The following is an 18,719-nucleotide window of genomic DNA, read 5'->3' as shown; positions in this document are numbered from 1 at the left end:
ATGTTTTAATGTTTAACAGAAGATTTGTTTTTACATATCCTAACCTTTTAACCATTTTTTAATCATCCTTTTTAATCATGTTTTTTATCCTTTTTGAAGTCTACCACAGGCTGATGAAGGAAGGATCATCTTCTGAATGTGCTACCTGTTGCATGTATTGATAAAAGAAAATTCTGCTACATATTTTCGCGGTGACTAATAGTCTTTCCGCTTTTTCCCCATTGGATATAATCACCGCTCGCAATATTGTGATAAGATCAGATCACTTTATAGCGAAGGAATTATGAATCTTACGAGTGTGTTTCAGTGGTGTCGTAAATTTAAAAATGATCGTAGTAATGTGCACGATGAGCAAAGGAGTGGAAGACCGTCGATTTTGACTGATATGCACATTCTCCTGATCTGGCGCCCTCAGACTATCATCTGTTTACCTTCCTGAAGATGCACATGCGTGGGAAAAAATTTTCAACTGATGACGAAGTGAAGGTGGAGACGAAAAATTGGGCAAAAGAAGTGGCGGCAGACTTCTTTGACTAAGGCATACAAAAAAGTAATTCCTCGTTTCACTAAGTGCATCGAGAGGGATGGCGACTAATGGAAAAATAGTTCACATACGTACTGATGCAAGCATGTAAAAGTTTTTTTTTTTTTTTTTTTTTTTTTTTTTTAATACTACAAAAATCTAATACACTTATTTTCTGAACGTGCTTCGTATCTTTATTTAAAGAATGTTCAAAAGTTAATCTTCTCAACAATTCAAATAACCGTTTGACCTTATCACTACAATTCGTTGATTATATGATAACTGATCATCTGTTTTGTATAGCTAGACAGAAATAAAAATGTAATTGTTTTAGTAAGGCACATCTATCAATATTTTAACAAAACTACGTTTTACTTGAATTCACCACTTGGTTACAGATATACGAAGTGAAAAATATTAATAATAATTCAATTACAAAAAAGGAGCATTAAAAAAAAACGTATTCGGAAAATAACATGAAAAATGCTTAATAGATTACAGTAGAATTGACACTTTGCATTTTTAATTAGGTATGATAATTTCTAGAAATTAATTTACGTATATTTATACGTAATATATATTACACTAGTACAGTCAATAAATTCGTGGACTGGTACTTAGATTATAGGCAACCAGCAGAATCCAGATGTCGTCACGGTTGCTGTGTTCGGTGTAAACGTCCACACACACAGACACTAAAACAGATCAACACTGACCTTCAAAATAGTCAACGTTGGCAGCGATACATTTTTGCCAACGTTCGTAGAACCGTTGAAAATATGTTTGAAAAATGTTGGCGTTAGCAAACATCTCTCGTAGGGCATCCTTTATGGCAGTGATGATCTCTTCGGGAGAGAGACGGGAAAACGACGTCCTCGTAACTCAGCTTTCAAGCAGGGAAAGAGATCGAAATCGCATGGTGCGAGATCAGGTGAGTATGAAGGATGTGGCAAAACTGTGATCTGTTGCCTTGCCAGCTCCTCCTGGACAAAGAGAGAGCGACGTGCAGGAGCGCTGTCGTGTAACAACATCAAGTTCTTCCTGCGTCAAGTTTAGAACGCTTACGACAAAGTGACTTGATGTTTGCCTGACATTCTCAAACTACGACATTCTCCAAGTCCGCCGGGGAACATTCAACTCCTTTCACAACAGAGACAGTACTCTATTTACACCCTATGGACACAACTGTCTCTTGCTGGGTCGAGAGACAAACTTCCACTGCTTCCTCCAGGACGTCATTTATCAACTGTATTACACCACTAGCGCCACACTACGTCCGGTGCACGAACTTATTGACTGCAGTGGTATATATATATAAAATTACATCTGATTTTACAACATACAATAAGTTAGAAAATACAATATGAATGATCTGCAAATATTGAAATCTATAACTGGAAAATACGTATAAAAGTATAACAAATTGATTGCAATAAGTAAATTATTTCATACATATATACACACATTGCTTTGTCACAGTAAAGTCAAATATAATATGTCTATGGAATATAAAATTGATATAAAAATACATACCTTGCTTTCAACGGATAAAATATGGTACTGAATAAATACTTCAAATATATATGTATCATTATATAACGTTAATGAACTTCATCATCTGACAAGATATAAAAATAACACTAATGACGATATTAACTGGCATATCAAGTATTGGAGGGAATTAATCCTTCCATTACAGCACTAGATCATGTTTTTATGTAACTTTTCATGAGTAAGTAATTTGCAAAGATCATGATTGTCAGTGAAATAAATGTACAATATAACACGAGATATCAAAAATAAAATCTACACACAATCCGTACAAATAGTTTGAAGAAGATCCTTAGAAATATGCACATACGAAGAAGTACGTGAAATTACATTATATAGCAATGTACGTATTACATAAATATTTCTTTATAATTTTTTTTTTCAATGAAATGACATTGTTTTAGATCTCATTTGATAAAAATTACTAACGCATAACTCGATACGTATTTGCAATTATACTCACTCAATGGTTTGGATTAAATCCAAACCCACCCTCATGACTCCTCAACCTCATGGGTTCTTCGTCCTAATAAGTGCAGTGCGAAGGAATAGTGAGATCTTGAAAAGCTTTTTTGTGATACCAAATCTTCATCTGCAGGAGCAAATATTGTCTCCACATAAAATTCAGGCTTCCAGCAGTGCCAACGCTTCTCCCTGTGTGGGTTGTCCAATTCCTCTCTCCGCAAGTGTAGTCTTAAATAAAATGTATATAGTTATAATATAAATCACTTAAAGAATGATCTTAGCAGTTAATTCAGAAAGTTCTTCCCTTTAATATCGTATAATATACACTACAGCTCAAAAGTTTTCGAACACTCCTGATTTTTGTAAGTATCTACTGTGATTATTTTGGCACGAGAACTTTACCACCCTGCATCAGAGGTACTCCTGCCTGTGGCATCAAATTTGACGACAGTTGAATCGAGGTCTGAGAGGTACTGCAGATGATATGTAAAATTATAATTATTAAAATTGAAACCAAAAAAAAAAAAAAAAAAGACAATTTGATATAGATATTACATAGTATAAACAGAAATGTGCAAGGTGAGACCAGATATTAGTTTTGTTCGAAAAGTGTAGAAATAGAGGGTCAATGCAGTGACAAAAATTTGAAAGAGAAAGTAGCATTCCAAATTGTGCAGTTCTTTATTTCTTGTTGATATGCTAACGTTTAAAACACCAAAAATACCATGCTTTGACAAGTGCTTACGAGAGTATTGCAGGGGCGGATCCAGGGGGGGATCGCCCCCCCCCCCAGAAGAGGAAACTTTCTTATTTTATATATATAAATAAAACCCATCCCAAAGTTTGGAGCCCTTAAAAGTAGCAGTATGACAACCCACTGCCCCCCCCCCAGAAGTCGGTCCTGGATCCGCCCCTGGGGTATCGTATGTTTCATTGTTGCTCATTGAAATAGTAACGACTAGCATTACATCTACGCTTCCACTGAGTGACAATTGAGCAGAGAAGGATGTATATTGACCGCCCTAAACATTTTTCAAAGAATGGCGTTTTTAACTTTCTTAAAGCCTGCATATGTATAAGGTACAGAGAACTTCAAAAGTTGGAAAACTACTTTCTCTTTCAAATTTTTGTCACTGCACTGACCCTCTATGTCTACACCTTCCAAACAAAACTAATATCTTGCCTCATCTTCCACACTATTGTTTATACTATGCAATATCTATGTCAAATTGTCGTTTTGGTTTCAATTTTAAGAATTACAATTTGACATATCATCTGCAGTACCTCTTAGACCTCAATTCAACTATCGTCAAATTCTATACTTTAAGCAAGAGTACGTTTGATGCAAGGCGGTCCAGTTCTCGTGCCAAAATAATAGGGTCAGAGTAAATGCTTACAGAAATCTAGGGTGTTCGAAACCTTCTGAGCGGTAGTGTATATTCTACATTATTACCGTTAAACGAAAAAATAAGTTTCCAAAGATGAGACTACCAATCAATGGATCTTACTGATGGATGATGAAAGTTTAGCGTCCTGTTTAGCAGCGAGACGATATGAGACGTGAACCTACATATGAAAGTAGGATTCGAACCGCATGAGCTTCCGTCGGGTCTCGCACGACTAACGAGGAAGGTCCATAAACCGTGAGAGTTGAATTTTGATGAAAATTTGTAACAAGATTCAGTTCGAGTTGGTAAGTAACGTAGTAATAGTCACTCGATGCGCAAATGCTTCGTTGAGCTGCTACACCGACGCCATCTTGAAATCCAGTAGGCAATGTACAAGAATACCCTTTTGATACAAAAATGAAAAAGCTTTTGACAGATCTGACTTCAGTATTGTAAATCAAGGTAGAGCATCTATATGTGCGAGTACTTCCAGTGCATGATCGCCATTTTGAAAGGCGCCATATTGAATTGCCGTCAAATATGATACATGGCAAGGGGGTCATGTGGGGTATCAAATAGCACTGGAATTTACTCCTGAATCCATTCCCGCAACCAAAGTTTACATATCTGTTTTCACGTCAGAGTTAAGAGCTCTTTTACCCACAGGGATATATAAAAACTGTGCGAGTTAGACTTGTGTTATGAAACACGGTCGTGCGAGAACTTGCAGGATTTTAACTAATGCAGTAGTTAATGCAGTACAATAGCCACTATACCAATCCGATCTTGAAACTAGTAAGAGAAATCGTTAATTAAATTTAAATGCCTGTAGTGAAAAATGGAATAGCAGCATCCTACAAGTTATACCTATTTCAAACTGCGATGGAAAAGACTGCTGGTCGATGAAACACATGCCTAATAGTTTTGACGAGCAGAGAATACCAAACGGATTGTTCGGATATATATTTGAAAAATGATATAAAGTGGTGCATATTAGTTGAACGACCAAAATGATTCGGATTCCACTATAATCAGTAGGTCCACGTCTCCTTTAGCGTAGCAGGCATAAATGTGGGACATTAAACTGTATCAAACCAAATATCTATTTTAGGCAATTTTACATGGTCCATTATAGTGTGTTAAGTTTTCTTCTCGAATCTTGAAACCTTACGCAAAGACCATCATTATTGCAGAATATTGCATTCTTTTCCAATACTCATATTTGACAACCTATAATTTACCGTGCATATTACAAAGTTAAAATACTTTAATGTATTTATTGTCAGTTTGTCTAAATACAATCGATTTATTGCTGCCGCATTGAACAATGGAGTGGATTTAAATTATCAGTTCACAGCCAGTTTTTAGAAGAAGATACACCTGGAAACTTAGAATTCACTTTTCTTGTGTCTGTTCTGCTATTACTGATAAGAGAATGCATACACACCTGCTAAAAATAGATGGCAATAAATATTACACGATTCAATACCAAGTTGCAATCCATAAAACAAGCCTCTTTCTTGCTTTTCCCTCCAATGTTAAATAATTAAATATTTGCATCTTTCCACCTTTAACGATAAAACACTTGCTTAAAATAAGGGCAAGACTAGTTTTCATATCAAAACTGTGATAAATAACTAATTGTAGCAGGTGTTCACTTGTATGGTGTACAAGTTATATGGCAGAATGTTCATAAAGAAAATGCATTCTGTTTTGTATCATCAATTTTGTGCGCCAGTCCTAAACGACATGCTTGCATATGCATGGCAGAAATGAGGGTACATAACAGGAGCAATAGTTGATTCATTTACAAATGTTCTGGAGACTAGTAGAAAATAGTGTCTGTAGTCATAAGATTGTGACGAAAGGCATTTGTTAAGTGTTTGCACTCCTCCATAATGCTGTGTGTTTTGGATCTCCATCACCACAACGGAAGAGCAAAAGGTTAGTAGGTTAATATTTGCTTATGTGCACCAGTTTGTATTATTTTTCTAATAATTTTTCTATTAATTTTCTAATAACTTCAAGACATATTCTTGTAAAGTCATATATGCCGTTGCACCTAACTTATATTACAGCATTTAAATGCTCTGCATAATCGCAACATACACACACACTCATATATATAGCGCACTTTGAAATATGTATAATTTGTTACAGTGCTTCTATTCCATTTTTCACTACAGGCATTTCAATTTAATTAACGATTTCTCTTACTAGTCTCAAGATTTGATTGGTATAGCGGCTAATGTACTGCATTAGTTAAAATCTTGCAAGTGCTCGCACGACCGTGTTTCATAACACAAGTCTAACTCGCACAGTTTTTATATATCCCTGTGGGTAAGAGAGCTCTTAACTCTGACGTGAAAACAGATATGTAAACTTTGGTTGCGGGAATGGATTCAGGAGTAAATTCCAGTGCTATTTGATACCCCACATGATCCCCTTGCCATTTATCATATTTGACTGCGATTCAATATGGCGCTCTTCAAGATGGCGATCATGCACTGGAAGTACTCCCACATATAGATGCTCTACCTTGATTTACAATACTGAAGTCAGATCTGTCAAAAGCTTTTTCATTTTTGTACCAAAAGGATATTCTTGTACATTGCCTACTGGATTTCAAGATGGCGTCGGTGTAGCAGCTCAACGAAGCATTTGCGCATCGAGTGACTATTACTACGTTACTTACCAACTCGAACTGAATCTTGTCACAAATTTTCATCAAAATTCAACTCTCACGGTTTATGGACCTTCCTCGTAAGATAAATCTTATTCAGTTGAAGAAAATAATAAGGGTAAGTGTAAAACTTCAGAGAAAATGCAGAAAAAACTAAATACATGGAAATTCACCAATATCGTAATACTGTAAATTATAGATGCCTCAACATATAAAATAATACATTGATAAAGTGGATACTTTCAAATATCTAGGATCAATATTAACAGACCAAAGTCATATCCACAAAGAAATTAAATGTCGAATGAAAGCAGAGAATTCTTATTATTCAGTTCAAAATTTTTTCTTGTCGCAAATTCTGTCCAGGAATTGGAAGCTTAAAATATACAAAACGATAATCATGCCTGTTGTGTTGTATAGTTGCGAAACATGGTCGTTTAGTCTGAGGGAAGATCGTAGACTGGAAGTATTTGAGAATAAAATCCTGAGACGAATATTCGGACCCAAGAGGAACAAGAATGGGGAATGGCGGAAACTTCGTAACGAGGAACTGCAGAATTTATACCGTTTACCAAACATTGCTAGAGTCATCAAGTCCACGAGGCTCAAGTAGACAGGCCATGTAGACTAGAGATGCAAAAACGCCGGCTTTTTTGAATCGATGTTTTTTTTTCACATAAAAAGCCGGCTTTTTTGGGAAAAAAAAACGAGAATTTTGGAAATTTTGGCTTTTTTCAACTTCATGATTTTTCTATCTAAATAGCTTTCTTATAGTATATTCTATAGTTAGATAAGAATTCCATGACCTGAATGTGATATTTCGCTCTGAAATTCACCATCAAGATGGATGGAGCACATGTTTTACGAATTAAAGCTAACATGAAGAATGTAGTATTTGAGGGTAATTTTAGAGGCTATTTAACTTTATTTTAACTTTTGAGTTATCGACATCTTTTTTCTTCTCTAGTTTGTCATCCGTGTTTCATTTCTAAGAGCTTTTAGTACTCTAGCTTCTAGCGCAAAAGTTAAACTTGCCCGTTTTTCTATTTATCCGTCAAAGCGTACGTTTTTCAATATATCCGTCAAACCGTACTTCCACATTTCTGTTATACTGTAGCTGTGAAGTGATTTAGCAATAATTTTCCGGACACAACCTTGAATACCAATTTATACAAATAATCACAGCGGATTTAGAAAAGTACTTTAGGAGGGTTTTTTCTGATTGTTTCGTTTCCTAAAAAGTCCTAACTTTATTTGGGAAGTGCTTGAAGTTTATGAGTACAGGCATAACTAATATTTCGTTTCGTTTATATGTTTAGCAATAATCTTCCGGATACAACTTTAAAAATCATTTTATACTGAGAATCAGTGGCGGATTTAGAAAAGTATTTTGGGAAGAGTTTCTTACTAATGTTTAGTTTTTTTAAACATTCGTAATTTTTATTTGACGGGAGCTTAAAGTTTATGAGTAAAGGCATAAATAATAGATATTTCGTTTGTTGCAGACATTCCGTAACTTTGGGGAACGGGCTTCAGTCCGAAAGACCGCCCCCCTAACCTTCGCAAAACCGTCACTGCTGGTAATTAGTAATAATAACGATTTAAAAACAATAAAAAAGGAAGTCGCCCAACTCACAGTACACGCACTATTTCTACATTCACAGATGGAATGAAGAAAAGCTTTGTCAGAATGGTCGAATGCTGGTTGAATCTCGGACTTCCCGACAGAAGAGCAAAAGCTAATCACTCAGTCATGTTTGTTGTGCAGTTGTATTTAGCTTAACTTAAATATATTCCATAGTCTTTTTTTTTTTTTTTGGGGGGGGGGAGTTCCGTAATGATATGTTGAATCCCTCTTGTTAAAAATTCAGAAAACTTGAGGATTGGGTAAACTGTGATGGTGGTTCTATAAAACTTAACTGTAGAATTTCAAGAATATACAGAACCAAAAGCTCTAGATGTGCAGCCTTTAAGTGTATCATATAAATCTAAGTATTTCTCTTATGTTTTATTTTAATTTTATTTTGTTTCAAAAAGAGGGTATGGAATATTTTGAAGTAAAAATACTACATACTATTTTGCTAGTTATTTGTGTATTCTTTAAAAAGAAGTGTTTACTTTTAGGGTTGGCTGATTTACACCAACTATTTTTTTTAATAACTGGTTTAAACCACAAAAATAAAAAGAATGAAAAATGCGAATCGTGTGAACTTCATGGTAACGTTTCCAGATATCAAACCACCTGCAATAGTTTTATTTCCCTTTCACCTTTTAATCAAGGTGTCCCATGTTCAATTCTCGGTCGAACCACAATCCTTCTTTCATGCGTAACCCAAGTAGCGGTTCGGATGTCAGTTTAAGCGAAAGTCTTCTCCTTGATAACCTCGGTATTTCGTAAGGATGTTAAGCCTAAATATACAAAACAAACCAAATTGTATATTTCTACATGCCTAAATGCGTGTTGTTTTATAAAGAAGCCAATATTGCTTAAATATATTGATAGAAATTGGCAAAATTTCTCGATTGCCTACGTAGCTTCCAACATTAGCTTGGATTGGACTTTCAATGATATCTACGTACCGGTACTAAATTTGTAATTTAATACCTCAGTTTTAGCGTACTGATTATGGTACGTTGACCTTTAAATTTTACATGCAAAGCAATAACAGGATTTTCCCGTTATTGTCTTACATTTCAAGTAATGACGGGATTTTCCCAATGGCTAGGGCGGGAGATTCTCAACTTAAGAAATTTACTGACCGCACTTCTTTAAGCTTATGGGAGTTCTTCCGGCATAACCCCGCTGTTGCATAATAACATCAAGGCGAAACAAACTTAGGCTATTTCTGTGAATATGTAATATAAATACATAAAGCAAAAAATCTAAGTCAAAAAAGCCTGGTTTAAACCAAAAAAGCCTGGTTTAAACATCCCCCAAAAAACGGGTTTTTGGCATATTCAAAAACAACCACGGTTCTTGCCAACTCTGCTTACTTTTGTATATAGGAGGTTAAAAAATTCTTATTATATACATTGGTTAATCCTGTGGAATTCATAATGTAAATATGTTGAAAAAAAATTGTTTGAAATATTTTTTCGAAATTCATAGTTTATTTTCGATGTTTTATATTATTATCAGCATCAACCACTAATTAAATGATTTTTTGTGTTATAGAGAAGCGATACAAAGTCTGTTTTATCAATTTAAAGCAGTATTTTGAAAAAAGCCCAAAATTTCCGAAGCAAAAAAGCAAAGCAGAAAAAACCGAGTTTTTTTCCAAAAAAGCCGGTTTTTTTCCGAGCCCTTGCATCTCTAATGTAGACAGAATGGAAAAAAGTAGGAACACTTTCCAAGTTTTAATTAGAAATCCAATCGGAAAACGTCCATTAGGAAAATCTAGGCGCAGATGGGAGGACATATTAAGATGGATCTCCAAGAAATAGACACAAAGTAGAAACTGGATCCAGTTGGCTAAGGACAAAAGTCAGGGAGGGCTTTTGTGAACGCGGCATTGAACCTCCCGGTTCCACAGCCATCGAGTTAGTTATTTAGAGGGTAAAACTACATGCGTAATGTGTGTGTGTTTTAACCTAAAAAGAAAGAAAGAAAAAAAAACTGACGATGTAAGAAAACCATGCCACCTACTGAAGTAAAACTGACACTGAAACATATTCCGATTAAGCTCTTTAGTATGACACTAGCAAGGCAACAATATAATGTATGGTTAATGACATATAGTCTTAAAATGATCACCAACTCTTTAAATTTTAATTTTTATTTAACTTATATATTGTTCAAAGACAAGACATATATATCAGTCCATTAAGCAGATCAAAATAATGTCACGGACGCTCATCAATATCATCGTTAAACTTTGACGGTGATTGTACTTTTAGTTCAATATTCTTCAAAAGACATTCAACGAACAGCGAAAGGAAATGATGGATATTTCAAAACTAAATTGTGATTAATTAATGAATTATTTATATGTAAAACTGCTATGTAATTCCGTCTTTGAACTCGTTGCCAAGCACTGAAGTCAGCTAGCTTTCACAATTCAACATGTAAGATCATGCATTGACAAATATGATGACAGAAGTGGATTTCAGAGGTTCACGTATTTATGCATTTCACCACGATTACAGGGAGTCCCATAACCTCGCCTCGGGTCGGTAGATGGTAAAAGCACTTTTCGTTCCCAATAACAATTGAAAGGTTTTATTTTGCTGAAATAAGTTGTTATTTATTTACGTACTGTTTACGTAAAACATTACATTGCATTTATTATCTGTCTTTTCCTAACAGCAATAGACGTACTCCTTTACCAACGTACTACTCTTAATCATGTTGAACATTACCTTAAGGTTTTAGTGGAATTATGGAAATTAGTTTAATATGAGTTTTTAGTGGGGATGGGATGTATGGGAATTAGTTTTTTATGCTTCAGAAATATTAATTCATAAGAGAAAGACTTTCCTATGCAGTCAGATTCAGTGTGACTAATTCACTTTGATGAAAATGTAATGAGGTTACTAAAGGTTAATTCACAAATTAAAAACACAACAATTTAGTCTAATTAAATAACATTTGGTTATTCTGAAATTGATGGTGGACGCTTGCTCCTTAGGTTACCTGATTTTAGAAATCACACAAAGCATTTACTCATACGGAGTAAGTAACAAAGCGTTTTCTTTTCTTTTTCTTTTTTTCTTTTTTTTTTTATTTTTTAAGTATGAGATATCAAACGTTGCTGGTGCCTGACTGTTTACGCGACAGCTGAGGTCTAAAAATGAGAGATGAACATGTACTATTCTTTATAGAAAAGAGAAGAAATGCATTGCACTTTGGCTTTTTGGGTTCTTATTTCTCAGCAAATGAAAGAAATGTTGTGGAAAGTGATTTCAGCTTAAAACATCATACACAGTCTTGGACAAAATGAATATGTAACTGTCCTGCAGGATTGCAGGACCTTCTAATAAGAAATTATTTAAACACTTGAAACAAAGATGTTAGTGCACAGTGCTACTGTTTCATTGAAGTTACGCTACTTCGTGACACAGGGTAAGGCTATTCATAACTGAGTTATCATGTATCCTGTAGCATCTATCAGCAATTGACCTTCTGTCTGTGTTTACCCTGAAGAAATTAGCGACTGTGGGTATAGAAAACATTTTCAAAATTTGAATCTGTTGCACACCACTACTTACCGGTAGTTTTGAATAAATCCAGTATGAAACCAATAAAAAAATGCCGCATTTTCGTAGCCACGGGGTACAACTTTCTAGAAAAAGAAAGGGGGAAAAAGTATAAATATTTAAACACTGATCGTGACACTGAAACATATATCCTAATAAGAGTGCAAGATTTGAAATGTGCGTTATTTATGTATTTTATTTGTTCTTGTTCTTTAGGCAGCATTGAAAACATGACAGCTGTCATGGTGGCACCTTGAGATTAATAGTCATGTGTCTAAATACGAACATTGAAAGAATAACGCGTTATTATTGTAGAAACTCACTACAGCGTGAGAAAAACTTTTAAAGAAACATTTCGAGATTCTGAACATAGGACAATAATAAAAAATAATGTTATTTACTTGTGACCTGAATCTGTTTTATAATGATATTTTAAGTTCCTTCATTTACATTATTAGCCACATACGAGGGCCGTTCGACAAGTAATCTCCGATTGGTTAAAAAAGAAATACCAAAGTAAATAAGAATAATTTATTATATACATCTGAAAACCACTGCTTTTGCTCTATTTTTCAACATAGTTTCCATAAATATTCAAGCACTTATATCTCTGTACTAGCTTAGAAATCCCATCCGCATAAAAATCTCCCGCCTGTGCCTTGAGTCAGCCTGTGACTGCATCTTTCAGCTTCTCAACAATCACCAAAGCGCTGAGATCCCAGTCACTTCATATGCATGAAGAGATGATAATATTATCACAATTTGTGAAAACTCATCGGAAAGCTCTGAGATTGTGAAACGTCGATTTTCACGAACTTTTCCATCAATTTTCTAAACGAGTTCATCAGTGACCATTGATGGCCTGCCACTCCTCTCTTCGTCATGAATGTTTCTTTGTCCACTTTTAAATGAACGAACCCATTCACAAACAACTTCTTCACTCATTACGCTTGGTCTACACACGACACAAAGTTCCCAATGAATTGCTGCTGCCAAACATCGTTTTACCGTAAGAAAACGTATAAAAGCTCACACCTCGCACTTGGCGGGGTTTTCTATTGCAGCACACATTTTGAGACGATATAAAAATGGAATTAGAGATCAGACAACCTTCATTCTACCACGGCTGGATGCAGACTGATCTACCGTGCATGTCTGGGCAAAGATGGTAGCGCTGCTCTCACTAGTTCACACACAATGATTAATCGGAGGTTACTTTTTGAACACGCCACGTATGAACTTAACTATTGTCTTTTCCGAATCAGTTCGGTATGAAAACGTTCACATGTGTCGAAAGAGAGAACAAAATATTATTATTAATATAATCCATACATAAATATTATTTTTGTAAAAGTTCATCAATTGTGTGTCGACCAGAACAGCCCCCTAAGATGTGTAATTTCCTTCTTCATGTTTTATGAACTATCGTGTTTACGCCAATAAATCTACTGGTTTCATCCAATAAGAAAACAATAATATGGCCATTTCTCCGTAAGACTCTAGTACTATATTTCAGCTTCTGGTGGGATTTTTCTTCTGGTATGTTAAGGGAACAGTAATTATAGATTTTAAAAAACTCTAAATATCAAACTACTTGAAATATAGTGTAGCCATTATACATAGGACGCATCCGAAGCTTCTGTAACTATCTTCAGTTTGTCACGCTGCTTGGAATTAGTTGACAGTATGTACACTTATGTCCAAAATGATTGTCGCATATCTTCTTGTAAGAATATAAATGTCTTCTTGTAAGAAATATCGGGCGAATTCGTTATCAAATTATACCCCTACAACAACATATTTATAGACACGCGACAATAATTTTGGACTGAGTGTACAATCCTTATCAATTTAATGAAAACACCTGGAGTCGGAAAAACGTCAGATGTCTGGATTGGAAACGATCAGGTAGGGTCTTGGTGATGATGTGTTAGGCACAGTCCATAAAAAACAGTAGAATGGCAGTGTGCACTGAACTGAGACCACGTTGATAATGTAAAATGGGTGATATCTCTGATTTCCAAAGCGGACAAGTTGTTGGCGCTCGGTTATGTGAAGCAAGCGTGCCGATGGTAATAAGTGTGCTGGGTGTATCACCAGGAACGGTGTCAACGGGGATGACACACAGCCTACAAAAATCACAACAAAAACATATTGGCGGAGGGGAACAGTGGTCGGAAGAAAACCCTCAGTGACAGGACCCGCGGAGTGTTAATCCGGATTAAACCGTGTGCGACTGCGGTGCAAGTAAATGAGGAACTCAAGCAGCACTTCCCACAGCCTGTGTCGATAATCACAGTAAGCCGCGAGTCATATGACAAGCACATACAAAGTCGGCTTGTAAAGAAAAACCGTTGATAAGAGATCATAACGCTTTAATATGACATCAATGGTGCCTGTAACTTTTTTTTTTTAACCTGAAGGAGGGTCGGCGTATCACTGTGGAAACTGAACCTCAATTACAAAAATCCGTAATCGAAAATTTTGACCAACGTGCAAGTGGGTGTGCTACCACAGCCATGGGATATTTGTCAGGCATTCTTTTGAAACAAGTTTGCGTTTTATTTAATATTATATATACACAGTGCCGGATTTAGGGGGGTGGGTGCAAAAGTGCACGTGCATTCCCCCCTCCGTTGTAAATATACACTATCTATAATGAGAAATTATAAGTGAAAATACCGACACTTTACGAAACTTTCTGCCATCATGTTTCCGTTTGGGGCTTAAAAGAAAACAGAACTTTGCAAAAGTTAAAGGAAAAGGGTTTTCAAAAGGTTGAAGGAAAAGGATTCACAAAGCAAAACAATATAACATTTATCAAGTAGGGAAGAAAACAGAAGCCAGGGGGAGAGAAGAACATTTTTTCCTGCATAACACTTGCGACCCTCTTTAAAATACTTGCCTCCGTTCTATGCATCAGTGTTGTCAGGGGTAAAGAATATTGTCACATGCCATTTTGAAGAGTTTCAGTGTGAAGGGTTATTTTGGTAGTTATTGATCACCTCCCCTCAGACAATCCTGGATCCGACTCTGTATATATATATATATATATATATATAGCACAAGCAAAATACTATGAAACCCAACCTACGCTAAGTCGTGTTACTTTATTTTCTTATTATTTTATAAAAGATAACCTTTTTTTCAATTATTTACCTCTAATTATTTCTGTATTACACAAATTAGTTTGACTGATCACATTTGTATCTAAATCTTACGTGCCCTTTCTCTGCCTACCTCTTTTCCGTTCTATTTTCTCGATTTTTTAAACTCAATAATTATAGCTATGTTTACATTATTTTACTTTTCTTACATATAATATTACTACTCACTACCTTGCCTTATTTATTTATAATTTCCGTTTTCCCAAGAACGCGAATTAGAATCCCATAGTTATTGACAATGCTGTAAACTACAGCAAATCGAAAGTGCCTCTACTAAAGAGCCGCCATCAGTGTCTGCGGAAAACGCAAGAAAAAGGAACAATAATTAAACATACTAATTAATATGTAATAATTTCAATACTGATAGGATTTTAAAAAGGAAGTAAAATGTATTTACTTACAGACGAACAACGATAAAGCATTCGAATGTCACCCCTCAGTATTGGACAGTGTTGCAGTAATACTTTCAAGGTGTCAGTGTCAGTAGAGTAACTAGCCTGAAACCAAAGCATCCTATTATATTTTTTTAAAATTTTAACAGCTGTACACAGACTGAAATTCGTTATCAGGCAACAATCTTGAAAACGACCACCTCTAAACTAAGCATTTTTTCTTTTCTTTTTAAGGGTGAAAGATACACCAATTCCATATGAAATTTATTGCTATTCTAATTTCTACCTTATATATAATGTGAGTTTCTTTTCGCTCGAGGCCGAAAGCGCAGAGCATCACGGTAAGTGCTGTAGGAGTTCGTTTTTTTGGGGGGGGAGGTGTTAAGCCGGTCAAAGGGTTACGCCCTTTCTTCGGGATAGGAGTTCGTCAAAGGAGACACCTGATTAGAGTTAGCAAAATATAACATTAGAAGTGGAAAACATAAAGCGTCTTTCTTAAAGCTTAAATAAAAGTTAAGGAATTAATAACCATTCTATTGGCAGTTAATTCATACACTGCTTAATTCCTACACTGAAATTATATTCGAAATTAATAAAGACATCGCAATTGCAATCGAAAGAACAGCAACACTGGAATCACTGCGTATTTTCGATTAGAGACTGGGAATGTAACCTTCGTTCTATTCTCACGCCTTAACAACCGGGTGACACTCTCGGCCAACAGCGAGATGAGAATAAGAATTTTGATGAGAAAAAGCGGAAAGGCTATTACTCACTGCAAAAAATATGAACAGAATTTCCTTCTACATGCAACAGGTAGCGCTTTCGGAAGCTGCTACTTCCTTCATCAGCCTGTGGTAGACTTCAAAAAGGATAAAAAAAACATGAAGGATGGTTAAAAATGGTTAAAAAGTTAGGATATGTAAAAAACCAAATCTTCTGTCAAACATTAAAACTCACGGGAATGGAAACTCACTGACATTGTTCACTCCTGTTCACTGTTTTCTGTTCTTGCTTTCCAAATGGTGAAAGTATGTAGTGAAAAGATTACTCCAAATAATATTTATTTCTCCTCTATCCAGATTAAGTAAGGGCCTTTCTTTGTGAATATAATATGATTCTTTAATTTTTCGTTCCGTTGCTCTTTTTGCTTTTTCAATCAAACATGATTCCGCGGTATGATGGTTATAATCTCTAAGATGCGTTGCTAGACCAGATAATTGTTACGGATTACGAGATTTCGAGGTACGAACGTGCTCAGTTATTCTAGTACAAATGTTCCTTTTTGTTTGGCCTATATACTCTTTATCACACTGACATTTCACCCGATGGACGCCACTGCTTTGTAAAGGGTCAGTAAAAATGCTCTAAAATTGGTTATGTATTTATCTATAGATTTTGGATTAATTTTCTGAAATTTTGATGCTGTGTCTTTGCAGAATCTTTTTGATTTTTGCTGAAAACTGTGATATTCCCATAAGTAGAAGCTTTGCTTTGTTATAATTAAATATAAACTAATTATTTGCTGAGCAAAACTATATATTTCCATTAAAATTCAACACGTGTTACAGTTCCACCAACTAACTCTTTGGCTTCATCAATCAGAAGAAAGATATCTTAGCTGTTGTATGTATATACGATTGTACAGTTATCCTGTATCACATAGTGTCTGATGAAGCCAAAGAGTTAGTTGGCGAAACTGTAACACGTGTTGAATTTTAATGAAAATATATAGTTTTGCTCAGCAAATAATTAGTTTATATTGAAAAATGTGGAATCAAAGGGACACCAATCCATCTGTCAGTTACGTCATCTGTTGTTGGTTTATGGTGGGTGCCGACAATCTCCTGTTGTACCTGTTTGTACCATTTTAACAATAACGATTTTTGGAAACCATTTTCCTGTCCAATTTGTAATAAATACTGTATTTCCTTGTTGAGATCCTCAGAGAGGTCTGAAAGTAAAAGAGCTCTCCTAAAAAAAAACTTTTTCCAAACATTTAATTTCTGAAGCCATGAATGTTATGATTTGAAGTTGATATATTTTGTACCAGCAGAAGATTTGCGGTATACCGAAGTAAAGAATTTATTGTTATGTCTTTTAATGGTAATGTCAAGAAAGTTAAGAGCACCATTTTCTTCAAGCTCCTTCGTAAATTTTATTCTAGGGTGAATTTGATTAAACTCATCGAACAGTTTATTTACTTCTTGAGGGTCCTTGTACAAAATCAAAGTAGTATCAGCATATCGAAAATATCTAATATAAAGAAATTTAGGAAGGATATTTGTTTCAAACATGTTCACCACATGATGATGAAGGAAGTAGCAGATTACGAAAGCGCTACCTGTTGCATGTAGAAGAAAATTCTGCTACATATTTTTTGCGGTGAGTAATAGCCTTTCCGCTTTTTCTCATTGAATATAATCACCGCTCGCAATAGTGTGATAAGAATTTTGATTTTCATTTATTTTTAGTTGTAAAGAATTTCTATTACATTATTATTGTGATCAACTTTCATTCATCCTATTTTAACTAAGTGCAAGGTAACGATAAAAGTTCTTGTCGTTTCATGCGCTGAGAGAGAGGAAACGAAACGACGCACGTGATTGTCAAGCTATCGGGAGTTAGTCCGACATCAACCTTCAGTGATATAGGCACGTTGCGCACATACAGCAGTCATAGCTCGTCCAGTGTCGAAGAGAAATGGAGGTATCGAAGTAGTTCTTTCGCGTGCGTTTGTTGTATGACTTTAAAGTGGGCCTGTCAGCTGCCACATATGCCAGGTATTTGAGGAGAGTGCCGTGAACGAACATACCACTAGGTATTTGCTCAAGAAATTCTGTTCGGGAGATGTGAGACTTTCGGATGAACTTCGAAGTGGACGACCACATGTGTTGGATGACAAGACACTGAAAGCAGTCATCGTGGATAACAGTGTTCTAACGTCTGATGAATTTGCGAAAGGTTCCATGTTTTCCTACATGGGATAGGAAAGTCATACAAATTAAGCAAGTAGGTACTCCACACATTTTCGGCACCCAAAAGGGACAACGAGTAACAGCTTGTTTGTCCTCGCTCACTCAGCCCTGAACACACCCATCTTGAATCGCTTGCTCACTGGTGACGAAAAATGGGTCTTCTATGACACTCCCAAGCGTACCAGACATTGGTTGTCGCCACGTGACCCTCTTCCTCACACCTCAAGACAACCTCTGCACCCACGAAAGATTATACTCTCTGTATTGTGGAATTATCGGCAAGTGGTGCATTACAAGCTCTTTCCATCTAGTCACAACAATCACTGCTAGGATTTTAACATTAAATATATTAAACTTACAAATAATACCATATAAC

General features: G+C 35.6%; 1 protein-coding gene across 3 annotated transcripts in view; it reads right to left on the bottom strand.

Moving 5' to 3' along the window:
• Positions 1–638: 638 nt before the first annotated feature.
• Positions 639–18,719, bottom strand: part of LOC145662299 (phosphatidylinositol 3,4,5-trisphosphate 3-phosphatase TPTE2-like) — a 113,536-nt gene continuing 95,455 nt past the window's right edge. For all 3 annotated transcript variants that reach the window (XM_081727724.1, XM_081727726.1, XM_081727725.1), the window contains 3 exons: positions 15,375–15,470; positions 11,819–11,892; positions 639–2,767 (listed from right to left, as the gene is read on the bottom strand). In XM_081727724.1, coding sequence (XP_081583850.1) covers positions 2,569–2,767; positions 11,819–11,892; positions 15,375–15,470 — 369 coding nt within the window. In that variant the 3' untranslated portion in view covers positions 639–2,568. The remainder of the gene's footprint in view (positions 2,768–11,818; positions 11,893–15,374; positions 15,471–18,719) is intronic.

This window comes from Thermobia domestica, chromosome 10 (assembly GCF_964235325.1).
Source record: "Thermobia domestica chromosome 10, izTheDome1.hap1.1, whole genome shotgun sequence".
NCBI lineage: Eukaryota > Metazoa > Arthropoda > Insecta > Zygentoma > Lepismatidae > Thermobia > Thermobia domestica.
This window is presented reverse-complemented; position numbering and strand designations above follow the sequence as displayed.